This window comes from Pristis pectinata, chromosome 1 (assembly GCF_009764475.1).
Source record: "Pristis pectinata isolate sPriPec2 chromosome 1, sPriPec2.1.pri, whole genome shotgun sequence".
NCBI classification, from domain to species: domain Eukaryota; kingdom Metazoa; phylum Chordata; class Chondrichthyes; order Rhinopristiformes; family Pristidae; genus Pristis; species Pristis pectinata.
In genome coordinates this window covers 85,728,591-85,747,242 of record NC_067405.1, presented here as the reverse complement: position 1 = coordinate 85,747,242, position 18,652 = coordinate 85,728,591, and the positions used below count along the sequence as shown (strand labels likewise).

The window sequence follows — 18,652 nt, the reverse complement described above, 5'->3', positions numbered from 1 at the left end:
CTTCACATACTTGTAGAATGCCTCGGGGTTTTCCTTAATCGGCCAAGGCCTTCTCATGTCCCCTCCTGGCTCTCCTAATTTCCTTCTTAAGCTCCTTCCTGTTAGCCTTATACTCTTCCAGATCTCTAACACTACCTAGATCTCTGTACCTTTTGTAAGCTTTTCTTTCCTTTTTGACTAGATTTATTAAAGCCTTTGTACACCACGGTTCCTGTATCTTGTATTAGGGTGAGAGGGGAGACACTTAGTAGGAACCTAAGGGGCAACTTTTTCACACAGAGTGTGGTCAGTATTTGGAACAAGCTGCCAGAGGAAGTGGTTGAAGCAGGTACATTAACAACACTTAAAAGACACTTGGACAGGTACATGGATCGAAAAGGTTTAGAGAGATATGGGCCAAACATGGGTAAATGAGTTTAGCTTAGATGGGGATCTTGGTCAGCATGGGCCAGTTGGGCTAAAGGGTCTGTTTCTGTGCTGTGTGACTCTATGACCAGATCCGGTCAGTATTGGAGTGTGCACTGGTCACATGACCAGACCCAGTCAGTGTTGGGTGTACACTGGAGTGCGACATGTGGGGATAGTGGTGGTTTGTGGCTCTCCTTTAATTAGGAATGCAGGGGCACACTACAGCCTGTAGAAAGCTCCCCAATCACTATGGATAAAGTATTTGAGAAACTCATCGGGCTACAGGTGGACAAATTGCTGGGACCCAATGGGCAACAAATCTACCATTTTTTTTCCTTTTATTAATTCACAGCCTCATTCTCTAAAGGCTTCGCATGTATCTCAGCTGTCTTCTTCCTATTTATATATCCATAGAAGCTCTTACTGTTTGCCTTTATACCACATGCAAGTTTTCTCTCAAAATCAATCTTCTTCCTTCTCATGAGCTTTTTACTTTTTTGCTGCAGGACCTTAAAAACTTCCATGTCTTCTGGCCTACCAGCCCTTACCACTGTGTGTGCCCTAATCTTCAATTTAACATTGTCCAAGAGTTTTAAAAGAAGTGGCTACAGAGATGGTGGGCCCATTGGTTGAGAATTTCCTAAGCTAGCTGAACTCCAGGAGGGTAGCAGAAAATTGGAAGATAGCCAGTGTGACTCCTTTGTCCAAAACGTGTGGAAGCAGAAAGGTGGGGAACTATAGGCCAGTTAGTTTAACATCTGCGGTTGGAAAGTTGCTGGAGTCAAGAATCAAAGAGGAAATAATTAATCATTTAGGAAAATTGAATATAATCAAATCTAGTCAATGTGGTTTTATGAAAGATAAATCACGTTTGACAAATTTGTTTGGATTCTTTGAGGATGTGACAGGGAGTGTTGACAGAGGGGAACTTATAGATATAATATATTTAGATTACCAAAGGCATTTGACAAGATTCCATATAAGAGGCTGGTGCATAAATCTGAATGCAGATAAACTGGAACGCCTCTCCTTCACCAGCCTTACCGCACATCTTTGAACCAACCCCAGAACTGGCAGTGTCCCGGGCAGCATGAATTGGGGTTGTAATCTCCTGGACCCATAGACTGGGTTAGCATCTCCCTGCCAGTCTGCATTGGTTTATATCTTCAACATTACACAAGGTATTGGAGGAAGTGTGCCAGTATGGATTGAAAACCAGTTGTCACATAGAAAACAGATAGTTGGAATAAATGGGTCCTTTTCAGGCTGGAAGGAGGGAACCAGTGGAGTACGCCAGGGATTGGTTCTTGGTCCACAATTATTTACTATTTACATTAATGGTGCATACATAAATTACATTCCTGAATGAGGGAATGAAATGTATGGTTTCCAAGTTTGCTGATGATATGGAAAGGTGGAAAGGCATGTTGTGATAAAGACATTGTGATTCTGCAATGGGACCTAGATAGATTGAGTGATTGGTCAAAAACCTGTCAAATGGAGTTTAATGTGGGGAAGTGTGAGGTCATACACTTCGATAAGAGGAATCTAAAGGTGGATTATTATGTAAGTGGAGGGAGAATGCAAATGAGTGAAGTTCAGAGGGATCTGGGTGTTCTAGTGCATGAATCACTAAAAGTTAACAAGTAGGTCCAGCAAGTAGTTAAGAAGGCAAATGGCATTTTAGCCTTTATTGCAAAGGGTTTGGAGTTTAAGAATAGGGAGGTTTTGTTACAGTTGGTACAGGGTGTTGGTGAGGCCACACCTGGAATACTGTGCACAGTTATGGTCCCCTTACCTAAAGACAGATAGAGCAGAACTGGAGGCAAAACACAGGAGATTCACCAGGCAAATTCCTGGGATGAGAGGGCTGTCCTATCAAAGGAGGCTAGACAGTTTGGGTTTGTACTACTTGGAGTTTAGAAGAATGAGGGGTGATCTTATTTAAACATATATGATCCTAAGTGTGCTTGACAGGACAGATGCACAGATGTTTTCACTATTGGGAGAGTCATGAACAAGGGGATGTAGATACAAGATAAGGGGCCAGTCATTTAAAGCTGAGGTACGTAGAAATGTCTTCTCGCAGAAGGTAATGTATCTCTGGAACTCTCTGCCCCTGAGGGTGGTGGAGGCCAATTCATTAGAGATATTTCAGGTGGAGATAGATGAATATTTGAAAGATCAAGGAACCGAGAGTCGCGGGGAACTGGTACAGAAGAGGAGTCAAGGTCAGCATAGATAAGCCATGATGGTATTAAGTGGTGGGGCAGGCTTGAGGGGCCTGGTAGCCTACTCCTGCTCTATTTTCTTGTGTTCTTGTGTACTAGCTGCACCACCAAGCCTCCGCTCTACTTATTTCAGGAATGAGATTCATTCAAAAACTCTTGAATATTGTGTCAATGTACCAATGCTGAACTGATTGGTGAGGGAACGAAGACTAATTAAATCATGAGTGTGGTCTTCCCAGATCGGAGCAAGCCACAGTAGCCTACACGGACTCGGGTGGACTCACATCTGGCTGCTGGGAAGAGGTGGCCCGGAGGCAGGTTAGGGCGGATCGCTGTAGACAATGCAAGCAGAGCAGGAGAAGAAGGATGCAAGCAGCTCTGACTCCAAGGAGCCGATCAAGAAGCTGGAAAGCCGCTTTCATTTTTGCGGAAAAGCTTTGAGGATTACTCGGGACTTCAGTAATAACCTTGGCGTATCAGCGATAATCTGGGAGGCAGTAAGTGCACCTTCTTATAGGATGTGTTGGTTCAAGGGCTGGAAAGCAAACCTGTGGTTTCTCCTGCAACAAACAAACTGCTGGAGGAACTCAGCGGGTCAGGCAGCGTCTGTGGAGGGAAATGGACAGTCGACATTTTGGGTTGAGACCCTTCATATGGACTGAAAAATAGGGGGGAGATAGGGTTATTGGTTTATTATTATTATTATTGTCACATGTACTGTCTTGCATACCAGTCATTTCATTACACAGTGCATTGAGGTAGTATAAAGTGAAACTGGAGGCAAGACATAAGAGATTCACCAGGCTAATTCCTGGGTTGAGAGGGTTATCCTATCATGAGAGTTTAGACAGTTTGGTTCTGTATTCTTTGAAGTTTAGAAGAATGAGCTAGATTCTGAGGTCAAGAGTCCATCTTGTCATAGTAGGGAACCATTCAATAGTCTTATAACAGCTGTCCTTGAGCCTGGTAGTACATACTTTTAAGCTTTTGTATCTTCTGCCTGATGGGAGAGGGGAGAAGAGAGAATATCCAGGGTGGGTGGGGTCTTTGATTATGTTGGCTGCTTTACCAAGGCAGTGAGAAGTATAGACAGAGTCCATAGAGGGGAGGCTGGTGTCCATGATGTGCTGAGCTGTGTCCACAACTCTCTGCAGTTTCTTGCAATCACATACAGAGCAGTTGCCATACCAAGCTGTGATGCATCCAGATAGGATGCTTTCTATGGTGCATCGATAGGTTGACAGGGATATGTCAAATTTCCTTAGCCTCTTGAGGAAGTGGAGGCGCTGGTGAGCTTTCTTGGCCATGGCATCTATGTGGTGGGACCAGGACAGGCTGTTGGTGATGTTCACTCCTAGGAACTTGAAGCTCTCAACCCTCTCGACCTCAGCACCATTGATGTAGACAGGTGCATGTACACCACCCCCTTTCCTGAATGACCAGTCAATGACCAGCTCTTTTGTTTTGCTGACATTGAGGGAAAGGTTGTTGTCATGACACCATGTCACTAAGCTCTTTATCTCCTTCCTGTACTCCAATTCATCATTGGTAACATCTGCAAACTTGTAGATGGTGTTAGAGCAGAATCTGGCCACACAGTCATGAGTGTATGGGGAGCAGAGCAGGGGGCTGAGGATGCAGCCTTGTGGGGCACCAGTGTTGAGAAAAATAGTCCCGGAGGCCTATCTTACTGATTGCGGTCTGTTGGTCAGGAAGTCAAGGATCCAATTGAAAGGGAGGTGCTGAGTCCCAGATCTCAAAGTTTGGTGATTTTGCTTGGGATTATAGTGTTGAAGGCAGAGCTGTAGTCAATAAACAATAGTCTAATGTAGGTGCCTTTACTGTCCAAATGCCCCAGAGATGAGTGTAGGGCCAGGGAGATGGCGTCCACTGTAGACCTGTTTTGGCAGTAGGTGAATTGCAGTGGGTTGAGGTCGTCTGGGAGGCTGGAGTAAATGGGTGCCATGACCAGCCTCTCAATAGCCAGTACAAAGAGGTGAGGGGGAGGGTTGGAGCAAGAGCTGGCATGTGATGAGGGGTGTTAGGCAGATGGTGAGGGGAGTGGGAATAGAGACAGAGGCTGGGAGGTGATATAGGTGGAGGTGACAAAGGGCTGCGGATGATGTAGTCTGAGAGGAAAGGAAGGTGGAGCCTGGAACAGCATTAATTTAAGGTAAACTGCTCTCTCTCTTGTCCCTTTTCTCTTTCCTGATCTACACTTCTCCTCCTCTTACACTGCCCCCCCAGCCCCCATCACCCTGTTTCTTTCCCCCCCTCCACCCACTCCATCTGCCCATCACCCACACACTCCTCCCACTGGGTCCCCTCCCCCCCCCCCCCCCCGTTCCCATCTGCCCTCCCTTATTTGGTTCCATGTTCCACCTTCATTTTTCCCTCCTTTGTCACCTCCACCCGTCACCTCCCAGCCTCTGTCGCTATTCCCACTCCCCCCTCCCCCATCTGCTCATCACCCCTCCTCACCCGCATCCACCTATCACCCGCCAGCCCTTGCTCCACCCCTTCCCCTCACCTCTTTATACTGGCTATCTCCCCTCTATCTTTCAGTCCAGATGAAGGATCCCAACCTGGAAAATCGACTGTCCATTTCCATCCACAGATGTTGCTTGAACAGCAGGTTGTTTTTTGCTCCAGATTCCAGCATCTGCAATTTCTTGTGTCTCCTGTCGTTTCTCATTCCTTCTTCTGCACAGCCCTCTGGATAACCTGTCCACCTCCAGAGCGAGGAAGTTACTGTTGATGCATACCGAACAAACACACATAAAGAGAAGAACCGGTAATCGGTACAAGGCAAAGTTTGCCTCTTCCATCCTTGTGCTGAACAATGGTTTTATAATGGAGTTATTGATTACTCACTGCGCTCAACTTCTACCAAAGACTACAGCAGTCACAGATATGAAGTGAGGAGAAAACTATTGATGAAGAGCTTTATGAAGAAAAGGTCCAACATCACCAGTCAATTAAAATCAAAGAAAAACTGCAGATCCAACAAAACTAGAATGTTGGAAACACTCAGCAGGTCAGGCAACATCTGTAGAGAGAGAAAAACAGAGCTGATGTTTCAGGTCGAAAACCCGTCATCAGAACTCGAAGGGTCTCTGATGAAGGGTCTTCGACCTGAAGCGTTAATTTTGTTTGTCTTTCCACAGGTGCTGCCTGACCTGCTGAGTGTTTCCAGCATTTTCTGTTTTTGGTCCAATGTCACCTGTTTTGCCCTAGACAGGTTTAACTCACTACAGACCATGTTTCAGACTCCTAGCCCGAACAAGTTCCCAAAAATTCCTTTCCAGTCCCCAAAGGGAATCAGAAACAAATTCCATACGATGACCGTGAATTCAAAAGTACGTCACTCAACATTACATTAACCATTACTAACCAGTAATCTCAGTCTCTTTCAGAAACCTCTGCAGCTTCCTTTTAACATTTGCAGCAAATTCACACTCCCTGCATTGAATGCGGATAAACTGGGACTTGTCTCCTTCACCAACCTTACTGCACATCTTTGAACCAACCCCAGAACTGGCAGTGCCCCGGGCAGCATGAATTGGGGTTGTAACCCCCTGGACCCATAGACTGGATTAGCATCTCCCTGCCAGTCTGCATTGGTTTATATCTTCAACATTACACAATGGATTTATACCCTCTCTGGATCAAAGTGCTGCATTTATACCATCCTCAAGTTATAAGTGGTCTGGTTTGCACCCTCCCTTTTACCTTGTAATGGGTGGAAACATCCATTGCAACATGTCCTAAATTTGCAGTCTTCTGGATGTCATGTACAGGACTCAGCCTCCTGAGCACACTACATGGGTCTTGAAACCTTTGTGGCACCACTTGCTGGGATCCCATCCTCCCAAAACCACCTGCTATATTTCCTGCTTCTTGTCCTCAACACAGAATTCCTGAATCCTGCTTCTTGTCCTCAACACAGCAGGGGTTTATAATCTCCAGGTAACCATGTGAAGATTCTCACCCTTGCTGGATCGACACTCTGGCTTTCAACCTCCCATCCCTGTCTCCAGGTGCTGGATTTAAAGCTTCATGAACACTGTATACTGAGTATATAACTCCTTGAGTCTACTTATTTATTAACTCAGAAGGCTAAGGAAATTTGGGATGTCCCCATTGACTCTCACCATTTTTTATAGAGGCACCATAGAAAGCATCCTATCCGGATACATCACAGCTCAGTATGGCAACTGTTCTGCCCAAGACTGCAAGAAATTGCAGGGAGTTGTGGACACAGCTCAGCTCATCACTAAAACCAGCCTCCCCTCCATGACTCTGTGTACATTTCTCGCTGCCTCAAGAAAGCAGCCAATATAATCAAAGATCCCACCCTGGTTATTCTCTCTTCTTCTTCCTCCCATCGGGAAGAAGATATAAAGGCTTGAAAACATGCACCACCAGGTTCAAGGACAGCTTCTATCCTATTGTTATAAGACTCATGAACAGAACTCCTGATCTCCCAATCCAGCTTGTTGTGGCCCTTGCACCTTATTGTCTGCCTGCACTGCACTTTCTCTGTAACTGTAACACTTTATTCTGCATTCTGTTATTGCTTTTCCCTTGTACTACCCTGATGTATTGATGTTTTGTAATGATCTATATGCAAAACAAAGTTTTTCACTGTGCCTCAGTACATATGACAATAATAAACCAATTACCAACTCACTCACTAGATGGGGATAAGATGACAAGGTTGCTGCCTGTCATCTGTTTCTAAGTGCCTTGGAACTGACTGGTTTTCTGGGTTGTTTCAGAGTCAAGCACAGCCTATGAACCTGGTTTAGGCCAGACCAGGTAAGGATGGCAGATATTCCCCCATCTCCCAAATTAGTGAACTGTGCACACCATTATTGATGGTGGTTCTATGCTTAGTTAATTCCTTAAATATAAATTTCCCAGCTTATCAATGGGATTCAGACTGATGGGGTCCAGTAACATACTCATGGTGCTTCTGTGGCTCAGCTTGTACCAGGCTCATACCCTCCCTCACTCCACATGGAAGATTTGTACTCATGCACAAGCTGGGTTTATACTTTCCCTGGAGCAACACACAAGATGCTGGAGGAACTCAGCGGGTCAGGCAGCATCTATGGAGGGAAATGGACATCTTGGGTTCAGACCCTTCATCTGGAGGAACTCAGTGGGTCAAGCTGAATTGCTGCCTGACCCGCTGAGTTCCTCCAGCATCTTGTGTGTTGCTCCAGATTCCAGCATCTGCAGTCTCTTGTGTCTTCATTATACTTTCCCTGGGTCCACAAGCTTGGTTTATATCGTCCCTTAGTTAAAAAGAATTTGCATTCTCCCTGGATTTATGAGTTTCCAGGTTTTTCTCCCCCCATATTTTCCTTACAGCATAAAAGGAGGCCATTCAGCCTTCCCACAAAAATGATAGCCCATCAATTCTTGATGGTGTCTTACACTAGTTTATACCCTTGGACACAATGTACTGAGTGTTCTGGCCATGACTGCACTTTCTGTATACTCAATTTGCATCCTTGTGTCTTTATACCCTTTTAGCACCATGTGCAGGTTGATACCCTCCCTGGCACCACATGCCTAATTGTGAAAAGTTACGGGTGAACCAATTCTAACATCAACCCAATGTTATTTTTCAGAGCCTCGTTCTCTGCCGGTACTTTGAGCAAGAAAAGATTGATTTTTCCGGGAAGAAGGTGATTGAATTAGGGTCAGGCACTGGGATCGTGGGGATTCTTGCCATCCTGCTGGGTAAGTAGGTTGAAGGCTCCTCACCGCAGCACTTTGCAGGTGCAAGGGACAGCAGTGGACTTCAGTGGTGCAGAATGGGTGTGACATTGAGAAGGACAGGTCCACTGTATTTATGGCAGAGAAATAAGTCATTTGGCTCAACAGGTCCACACCCGTGTTTATGGCCTAAAAGAGCCTCCTCTTTCATTTGACTCTTTCAACAAAACCTTATATTTCTTTATGTTTATCTAGTTTTCCCTGAGACAGAGAGTCATTAAGTTGTACAGCACAGAAACAGGCCCCTTTAGCCCACTGTGTCCATGCCAACCTTTTTGCCCATCTGCACTAGATCCATTTGTCCGCATTAGGATAATATCCTTCTACGCTTTGTCTAAATGTCTCTTAAACATAGTGATTGTATCTGGTTCCACCTCCTTCTCAGGCAGCGCATTCCAGATCTCAACCACTCTATAGAAAAACTTACCCCTCAAATCCCCTTTAAAACTCCCTCCTCTCGCCTTATTACCAACTGACCAAGAGGGACAGCAGTACGAGAAGTAAGTGTGGCCGTAGAAATAGTCAACCTCAAGGGCAGTTGGGGCTGGACAGTAAATGCTGGCCTTGCCATCAGTGGCCTTGACCGTGAGAAAATGGCAGATGTTGCAAGTGATATGTTTTCATATGTCTTACCTTGAGGAGGTTTGCTGTAATATGTGTACTGTACAACAGCAGGTCCATGGAGGTACTCGTGCACTGTGTGATCAGCATGAGATCGAGAAATAGGGCATGTATTATTCTGCTGCTAATGTGCAATTGTAGTTCACTCTGTGGTTTGTTGACCTTATAATTTTTGGGTTGGAGCTTAGAAACCCCAGACCTATGCTTTCTTGTTTTTGATACCCTTACCACGGGGAAAAATATTTTGACTATCAACACCTCTCATAATCTTATATACCTCTATCACCTCTCAGCCTCCTTCGTTCCAGGGAAAACAAGCCCAAGCCTATCCAATCTCTCCCCATAACTAAAGTCCTTCAATCCAGGCAACATCCTCTGCACTCTCTCTCGCATAATCACATCCTTCCTATAGTGTGGCGACCAGAACTGCACACAATTAAAGTGCAACCTAACCAGTTTCTAGTAGTTGCCTCAATATTAGAATTATAGAGTCATACAGCAAGGAAACTGGATCTTCAGCCCAACTCATCCATGCCGACCATGATGCTCATCTAAGCTAGTCCCATTTGCCCATGTTTGACCCATATCACTTGAAACTTTTCCTATCCGCATATCAGTCCGAATGCCTTTTAAATGTTGTTATTGTACCTGCTTCAACCACTTCCTCTGACAGCTTGTTCCATATACTGACCACTCTCTGTAGGAAAAAGTTGCCCCTCAGGTTCCTATTAAGTCTCTACCCTCTCACCTTAAACCTATGTCCTCTAGTTCTTGATTCCCCAGCCCTGGGGACAAAGACTGTGCACATTCATGCTCTCTATGCGAATTGAATCCTACATTCTACACAGTTCCTGGTTAAGGAAGTTTCTCCTGATTTCCCTCCTGGTTTATCATTAAGCACCTTTTATTTATGACCTAGGTTCACACTTGCCTTCCTTTATGTTGACCTCATCAAACATGCTCCTAATCTGAAAGCCCTGCATCAAGACACACTTCTGTCTTCTCACCTTCTTACAGAAATGACCCCACCTGAGTCCAAGTTCTCAGTTCAGATGCTGTTCAAGTAAGTTGTTTCTGCATCTTATTCCAGTGTCTCTGTAACACAGAACTCTTCATAATGCTATAAACATGGTCTAAAGCTGAACCCTAGATTTAAATTTACACTTCCAGAAGTGGATCCCAATCCTTGGTCATCTTCCCTTTATGGCCTCGTTTATGTGCCTTGTTTCTTTTAGGGCTGTCTCCCTGTACCCCCGCATCCCTCTGCTCCACCCACTGAGATTTTTAACTTCTAAGAGTTACCTGATCTCCTAATTGTCCAACCAAAATGTACTGTGGCACTCTTACTGATTTGCCAATTCACCAGGATTCTCATGTCTTTTGTTGTAATCCCACAACGAAGTAACCAAACCTTCAAGCTGCTGTGTTTAGCTAATTCTGAGATTGCAGTTCACGTCCAAATTATTTATGCAAGAGTTGTTCCATTGTCCGCCACCTTTTCCCAGTCTGATCAACCCCTTTAACCCCAACTCTATGTTTTCCAGGAACCTTGTTCTTCATTCTTCTCTCTCCTTACCCCACGAGTTCTAAGTCACAAGTCTATCCTGTGGTACCTCATGAAGGGCCTAGGAATCCATCTGTTGACCGCGTTATCCTTGGTTATACTCTCATGTCAGAGAATTCAGTCAGATTACTTATCTGATCTTGGCTTCATTGACACATCCTGTCTGTTACCTACAATGCTTGACTTCCTTATAGACCAAAAGTGTGTCTTAGCCTGAAATATATTCAATGACTCTGTCACCACAGCTGTCTGTGGTAGAGCATTTCAAGGGTTTACAACCCTCAAGAAATTTCTTCTCATCTCCTACTGTGCCCGTGTATTTATGCTCACAATATGTACACTGTGCTTATCACATGGGTTAGTTACTGTGAGCGTTAATCTAAGATGCTGGAGATGTTTTGTGCCCATATATCTAATCTGGTCATTTTTCTGCTTCCCCCCACTGGCCCATGAGAGAAGTGGGATTTGGGGATTAGGTCCAAAACAGTGGCTGTGCGTGTACTGTGTGTGAGTGAGTGATTGTGTGTGAGAGAGAGTGTGTGTGTGAGAGAGAGAGTGCTTCTGCGTGAGTGTGAGAGGGTATGTGTGTGTGTGAGTGAGTGTGTGTCTGGGTGTGTATGTGTGTGAGTGAGAGAGTGTGTGTAAGTGAGAGTGTTTGTGCGTGAGTGTGAGAAAGATTGTTGTGTGTTTATTATCAGAGGGGACATTACTACTTTGCAAGCATTCTCTCTGCAATAGACAAGCTTCCGTCTGATACAAGATTACCTCACCTCACACCCAGCACCCCTCCTTTTTTGTCTTGTTACTTCCTGTGTGCCTAATCTCTTTGTTTTCCTTTGTCCTGCACCCAGATTTCACTTTATTCGGCTGAACTGTTGTGTGGTTCCATTTTCATGCCATCATTATTATTTGTACAGCCTTCCCCTGCACCCACTCCCACACTGTGGGAGAACTCTAATACTTTATTGTGAAGCTTTTGTTTAACTTATTCATGTCTTGATATCTGGGTGTTGTCAGTAAGGCCAGCAGTTATTGCCCACTCATAATCACCCTCAAGAGGGTGGTGGTGAGCTGCCTTTTTGAACCGCTGCAGTCCTTCTGTTGAAGGTGCTCCCATAGGGCTGCTGGGGAAGGGCAAGGATTTAGACTCAGTGATGATGAAGGAACGGCCATATATTTCCAACAACTTGGAAGAGAATCTGCAGGTGATGGTGTTCCCCTGCGCCTCCTGCCCTTGCCCTTCTTGACGTTAGGCGTTGTGTGTTTGGGAAGAGCTGCTGGAGTAGCTGGGCAAGTAACTAGCACATTTTGTAGATGATTCACATTGCACCGGTGGTGGAGGGAATGAATATTTCAAGTGGCAGATGGGGCGCCAATCAAACAAGATGCTTTGTTCTGGATGGCGTCAAGATCTTTGAGAGTTGTGGGAGATGCACTCATTAAGTAAGTAGTCCATCACGCTCCTGATTTGTACCTTGTGAAGAGAGATTGGGCATGAATGGGAAGGTGAGTCACTCACTGCAAAATACCCAGCCTCTAACCTACAGTCTTTATGTGGTTGTCTGAGCTTCTGGTCAATGGCATCCTTCAAGATGTTGATGGTGGGGGACTCAGTGATGGCAATAAATGTCAAGTGAAGATGTAGCTGGTCATTGCCTGGCATGGTTGTGCCTGAATGTTGTGCAGGTTTTGCAGCAAGCAAGATGGGCTTCTTCACTTGTTGAGTAGTTATGAATGCAACTGAACATTGTGCAATAATCAGTGAACATCTCAACTTCTGACCTTATGAAGGAAGGAAGGTCACTGATGAAGCAGCTGAAGATGTTTGGGTCTGGGACACCACCCTGAGGAACTCCTGCAGTGATGTCCTGGGGCTGGGATGAGCAACCTCTAAGAACCACAACCATCTTCCTTTAGTTTGCTGAAAGTGGCATCACAGGTAGATAGGGTGGTGAAGAAGGCGCTTTAGCACGCTGGCCTTCATCAGTCAGGGCATTGAATATAGCAGCTGGGAAGTAATGTTGCAGTTATATGAGACATTGGTGAGGCCGCACTTGGAGTATTGTGTACAATTTTGGTCACCCTGTTACAGGAAATATGTTATTAAACTAGAAAGAGTGCAGCAAAGATCTACCAGGATGTTGCCTGGACTTGGGGGCCTGAGTTACAAGGAGAGGTTGTGTAGACTGGGACTTTATTCCCTGGAACGTAGATTGAGGGGTGACTTGATAGAGGTGTATAAGATCATGAGGGGCATAGAGAGGACCTTTTCCCAGGGAGTGGGTGCTAAAAACAAGGCAGCATGGGTTGAAGATCAGAGGAGAGAGATTTAAAAGGGACATCAGGCAGCTTCTTCATGCAAAGGGTGGTGTGTATTTGGAATGAGCTGCCAGAAATAGTGGTTGAGGCGGGCACATTAGCAACATTTAAAAGGCATCTAGGTAAGTACATGGATAGGAGAGATTGAGGGCTGTGGGCCAAATGCAGGCAGATGGGACTTCTTCCATGCTGTATGACTCTATGACTCTATTTGAGGTAAGACTCCAACCACTTTATTGTTTTTTTTCATATTTTATTTATTTTTTCACAACATTGTTAAAATTTTCAAATTTGTGACCCCAATACTATGTAAAACTGTAATAATTTATTACAGTCTGAATATCGTCCAAGTTTGTGTTGCTTGTGAAGTGCTAGGTTTCCACAATGTGCTTCTCTTCTGAGAGCCTCCAGTCAGGTAAACCAGCTGCACGTCCTTAGAAGTAACGTGACAGGAATATAACTGTAGTAGTGGCAGGGCTATAGAACTGTGGCAAAGTCTTGAGCCAGGGCTGGATCAGTTGTGGATCACAGTAGCAATGGGGTGAATTTGACTTAAACTTTACCAGTGCATCACTAACATTGTCGACTTACCCATTTGTACCGATTTCTTCAGTCACGTTCTCAGTGAAACACCACATTGTCTGCACTGGCTCACTCTCACCTCTGACAACAGAAAGTATTGGCAAAAAAGGAGGCAGTGGAGAGAAGAAAGGGGCACAGTCAGAACGTACGCAGGGAATAGAAGCCGGGCACAGGACAAGGAGCCAGGCACAGGAACAGGACTGGAGACCAGAACAGGAGCCAGATCCCAATACGAGAGCAAAGCCCAGAAACAGGAGCTAGGAACAGGAACCAGATCCTGACACAGGTACCAGGCCCTGAAACCAGTGATAATCAGTGATGTATTAATAGTTAATCACAAAGGCAATTTATTAATTAGCACTTCCAAAGACTTGGTTTAGGAGACAGTGTTACGACCACACTGGGTTTAGGAGACAGTTTCAGATCCACTTCAGTTAATAGAACCTGATATGGTGGAGATACTCTGCATGAAACCCTTTATGTGCCCTGTGTGAAGACAGGCAAGTTTTTGCATGTATGGCTCTTTAAGGTGGCTCCCCCTGCCCTGGCACCTATTTTGAGTTGGATTTTGGAGGGTCATGAACTGTACGTCTCATATTTCTTAAACCTGGATTTGATACCTAGATTGCAACTGTGATGTCTGGCCAGTTATACTACTGCTTCCCATTCTAGTAGATTTATGCAACTATCTTGTTGAGCCCACTGTTGAGGGACTGGAGTAACATACTGGAGTAACAACTCAGACTGGGTAAGGACACAAATTTCCTTCCCTAAAAACACTGGCAAACCAGTTAGCTTTGGCAGCATTCTCAAAGCTTACTCTTTACCTCAGGGTAATCCCTGACTTTGTACAAAACTGTACAGGGGATAAAAATCAAGAATGAAAGAAAGACTCAGCAGATCAGACAGTGTCTGTGGATAGAGAAACAGTTAATGTTTCAGGTCAAAGACCCTTTGATAGAGGAAATGGGTCAATGGCATCTGTGGATGTGGATTAGGATATCTATTTACATAATATTACACAGACAAAATCTGCTCTTTCTGGTGTTATCTAATTACTTCCACAGTTTTAAAACAAGAGTCAAACTCTCAAGTTTCCATGGTATGATTTGAATGTGGGTCCCTGATAATTTAGTGAAAGTCTGGGGATTAGCAAACCAGTCACACACCAGAGGTGCAGGTGTGATAGTGAATGGTGGTGCAGGATGCAGACCGCACAGTTCCGGGGAAGCCGAGGGGTACGGATGCTGGAAAGTGGAAGGGGCATTGGAAAAGTGGAGTGTGGAGGTGACAAAGGTAGGGATGAGAATTTCAGTATCAGATGAGCTTGGGGACAGACAATTTCAATAAATAGGTTATAGATAACTAGAGCCATAATGTGCTTGTAACTGTCCCTTATCAGCAATCTTCCCTTTGTTCTACCCAATGCTCCCCCACCCTCTCTGCTAGGGAAGACTTGTTTTCTCTCTTTCCCAGTTCTGACAAAGGGTCCTGAAGTATTAACTGTTTCTCTCTTCATAGATGCTGCCTGACCTGCTGAGTGTTTCCAACATTTTTTGTTTTTATTTCAGATTTCTATCAGGTTTTTGATTTTCAATAACTTGCTTCTTGTTCTAATAGTTGGTTTTGTGAGTTCATTGTATCTACATGACCTTTAATGTAAAAACACAATCTGTTGTTAAGGTCCTTCCCTCTTATTTCAAAAGTCTATTTTTAAAAATTGCAAACATATTTAATATAAATATTTTTATCATGTCTCCTGATTCTAATTACAATGTTAACAGGACATCAGTTATCATTCATACAGAACCCTTAATCAAACAGTACATGGGGATTTAACACAGATTGCATCCACTCTGTGTGCAATGGCAGCAGGGCCCTAAACACAGAACCCTTGTACTGGCTGCACTCCACTTCAACGCATCCCTGTGTCACCTCTGGACCTTGCAGCAGTCGGTCAAGGATGACACTGTGTTTAGGAACACCAGTGGGTTTCAGGCATTTGAAGATAGTTCTCCAGCTGCAGTTGAGAACTGTTCCCATGTGTGTCCCTGGTAACAGACTGTTCGAAACAAACCTCAACAAGTGTCCCTGCGTCCCTCCCCAGACCTACCTGTTAAAAGAGTCCTCTACAAGGAGGTGGGTAACCATCTCTTTTCCAGTGTAGCCATCACGAGGGTGTTGCCTATGCTCTGACCGTACACAAGAGATCATTATGGTGGCTCCTCCTCTCCACAACCAGGCAAGGTCTTGGTACTCATTTGACCTTGAAGCATTCTGCCAGATGGTGTAACGTTTATTACAATTACATGAGATAATTCCTGTTATTCCCTATAACCTTGCCAATGCACACCTGCCTCCTGTGTATGGCAACTAGAATTGTACCATATTACCAGTGGATAGAATCAGTGAGTTGTAGAGACTGCCCCAGGGAAGCAAACGCCACCCTATAGACAACCAACCTCGCTCCCTTGCTTTTATCCATAATGTTTTGATGCATTGAGACCCAGAATCCTTTTATCCCAGCACACCCTCAGTTGGATAGCACTGTACGTACCTATCCCAGTCTCTGTCTCCACTCTGTTAAGAGGATTACTACTTTGGAAAAATAGCTGGAAAACGGAAGGATTTGCCAATCGCTCTCCACCACATTTATTGTTGACTAGCCATGACCACCGGCCATCCACTTACCAATGATCTCCAATGCTGCCCCTCCAGGGTTAACTGTACCCATGACAACTGCAGATGTAGAACTCCTTGCTGCATCCACACGACACACCCAGAACCCGATTTTCAAAATTTATTTGGAGGATTTGTGTGTCATTGACAAGGCCAGCATTTATAACCCATTCCTATTTGTCCTTAAGATGGTGGTGACCAGACACATTCTTGAACTGCCAGAGTAGCAGTAATGGTACAACTGAGTGGTTTCAGAGGGTATGTAAGAATCAGCCACACTGTCCCACACTTCTCATCTCCTGCCTGGCATAGGGAAGCAAGGCAGAATAAAACCAGCAAACGTTGGAAACACTCAGCAGGTCAGGTAGCATCTGCGGAGAGACAAACAGAGTTAATGCCTCAGGTTGAAGATCTTCACCAGTTCTTCCTCACTCTTCCCAGACCATTTATTGGGTTTTCGACCTGTTAAACCTGTTTGTCTCCCCACAGATGCTGCCTGATCTGCTGAGTGTTTCTAGCAATTCCTGTTTTTGTTTCAGATTTCCAGCATCTGCCTGATCTTTTTGATTTCATGTACAAAGGGTGGGGACTGGGTCTGACTACTCAAAACTGATTTCGCAGGTGGGGACGTGACCCTCACAGACCAGCCCCCTGTTCTGAGTCAGATCGAGTTCAACGTGGCCAACAACGTCCCCGCTTCCATTCAATCCCGAGTGACGGTGTGCCCTCTCCGCTGGGGCGAAGACCAGTGCCAGTTCCCTGCAGATTATGACGTGATCCTGGGCTCAGATGTTGTTTACAGCCCGATTTACTTTCCCGCACTGATACAGACCCTGCGGCACCTGAGCAGCCAGACCACGGTCATCTACCTCTGCTCCAAGATGCGCGAGGTCATGGGAGCCATGGATTTCCACGAGAAACTCCTCCCTCGGTACTTCAACTGGGATATCGTCCACAGAAACGAAGAGAAAGAAATCAATGTGTACAGAGTGACCAAGAAAGACCAAGGCCCCGAAGATCAGCCACTGCCCTAGGCTGTCGCTATGGTAACCCATCCACCAAGAAATAATCTGAGACCGTCTTCATCATATTACCTTCCCTCATTAGTCATTACTTTGGCTTGCATTTTCCATACTCCTCTCCCTGGATGGCGACTCTTATTCCGGGCCTCCCACGGCCATTTGATCTGGTTGGGATTGTCTGTGAGGAGACTATTCACCTCTTGGTGAAGTGAGACTAGATCTGTCAGTTTCCCTGCAGCAAAATTAGTTTGTGTTAAATGGAACCGAGTCAGTGAATTTTGGGTTCGACTCCTACTCCAGAGGTCTGAGTCAGAAAACTTTGTCGGACCCCAGCGTGGACTTGAGAAAATGGTGCACGATCAGTGCTGCCCCTTTCCCTGAGGTGTCTGCACTCTCCAGCGGAGATAAAAGATATAAGAGCAAGGAATTGACCTCCTGTCCCCCTCAAATATTTCCAATAAGCTGGTACCTCCTCAGCGCTCAGGGTGCCTTCCCAGGGAGGGGAGCAGGGGCGGAATCAGAGCTCTGAGGGTCATTGTGATGTGTTCCTGACCCCACTACAGTGCTGGGAACCTGCCACACACACCAACCCTCCCCGCCCCAGTTCAAGGGCTGGCACTGGGCTTAAAGCTCATCACTAGAGAGAAATGTCTGGGCTGGGGGGAGCTGGGCAGACAAACGAAGAGAGGGGGAGATGGCAGCTTCTATTTCATCCAACAGATGGTGATGGGGGGGGGGGGGGGGGGAACTGGGCAGTCTGTCCACACACGGAACAGGTGCTGCCAGTCTCCACCAATAGCCCGCTCTCTCAGACCTGCCCCGAGCCCCAGGTCTCAGTGCTGAGCAGCCTCACTGCTTGTCCCACCCAACACCAGCCTACATGGGTAGCCTGTCCACACTGAACCATGGGGCTAACTCACTGGGGGAGCACCAGAGAGGGCAGGGAATCCAGCAAACCACTTGGCCCAAGCTTGTACTGGAGATGTGGTTACATTCCTGGGAGTGTTCGGACTGAAGGCCAGGAGCATCCCAAGCGCTGAGATGGTACCATTGAGTCATACAGCACAGAAACAAGCCCTTCAATAAGCCCAACTGGCCTATGCCAGCCAAGATGCCCCATCCAAGCTAGTCCTATTTGCCAGCATTTGGCCCATAACCTTCCAAACCTTTCCTATCCACAGTAGTGCAGCGATTGGCCTAACACTATTACAGCACCAGCGACCCAAGTTCAATTCTGGCCACTGTCTGTTTGGAGTTTGTACGTTGTCCCCGTGTGTCTCTGTGGGTTTCCTCCGGGTGCTCCAGTTTCCTCCCACATTCCAAAGACGTATGGGTTAGGAAATTGTGGGCATGGTATGTTGGCGCCAGAAGCGTGGCAACACTTGCGGGCTGCCCCCAGAACACTCTATGCAAAAAATGCATTTCACTGTGTTTCT

At 45.6% G+C, this 18,652-nt stretch overlaps 1 protein-coding gene across 1 annotated transcript; it reads left to right on the top strand.

Moving 5' to 3' along the window:
* The first annotated feature begins 2,980 nt into the window (after positions 1-2,980).
* LOC127568742 (EEF1A lysine methyltransferase 3-like) lies at positions 2,981-17,523 on the top strand. Its single transcript, XM_052012880.1, has 3 exons — positions 2,981-3,136; positions 8,282-8,393; positions 16,816-17,523. The coding sequence occupies exons 1-3, from the start codon at positions 2,981-2,983 to the stop codon at positions 17,226-17,228; spliced, it is 681 nt and encodes a 226-aa protein (XP_051868840.1). The 3' UTR covers positions 17,229-17,523.
* Positions 17,524-18,652: the final 1,129 nt, after the last annotated feature.

Excerpts from the sequence above, each read along its gene's own strand:
- LOC127568742 (XM_052012880.1), top strand. The coding sequence starts at position 2,981 with ATGCAAGCAGAGCAGGAGAAGAAGGATGCAAGCAGCTCTGACTCCAAG. Across the intron at positions 3,137-8,281 it reads CAGCGATAATCTGGGAGGCA|AGCCTCGTTCTCTGCCGGTA; the intron begins GTAAGTGCACCT and ends GTTATTTTTCAG. Across the intron at positions 8,394-16,815 it reads GATTCTTGCCATCCTGCTGG|GTGGGGACGTGACCCTCACA; the intron begins GTAAGTAGGTTG and ends CTGATTTCGCAG.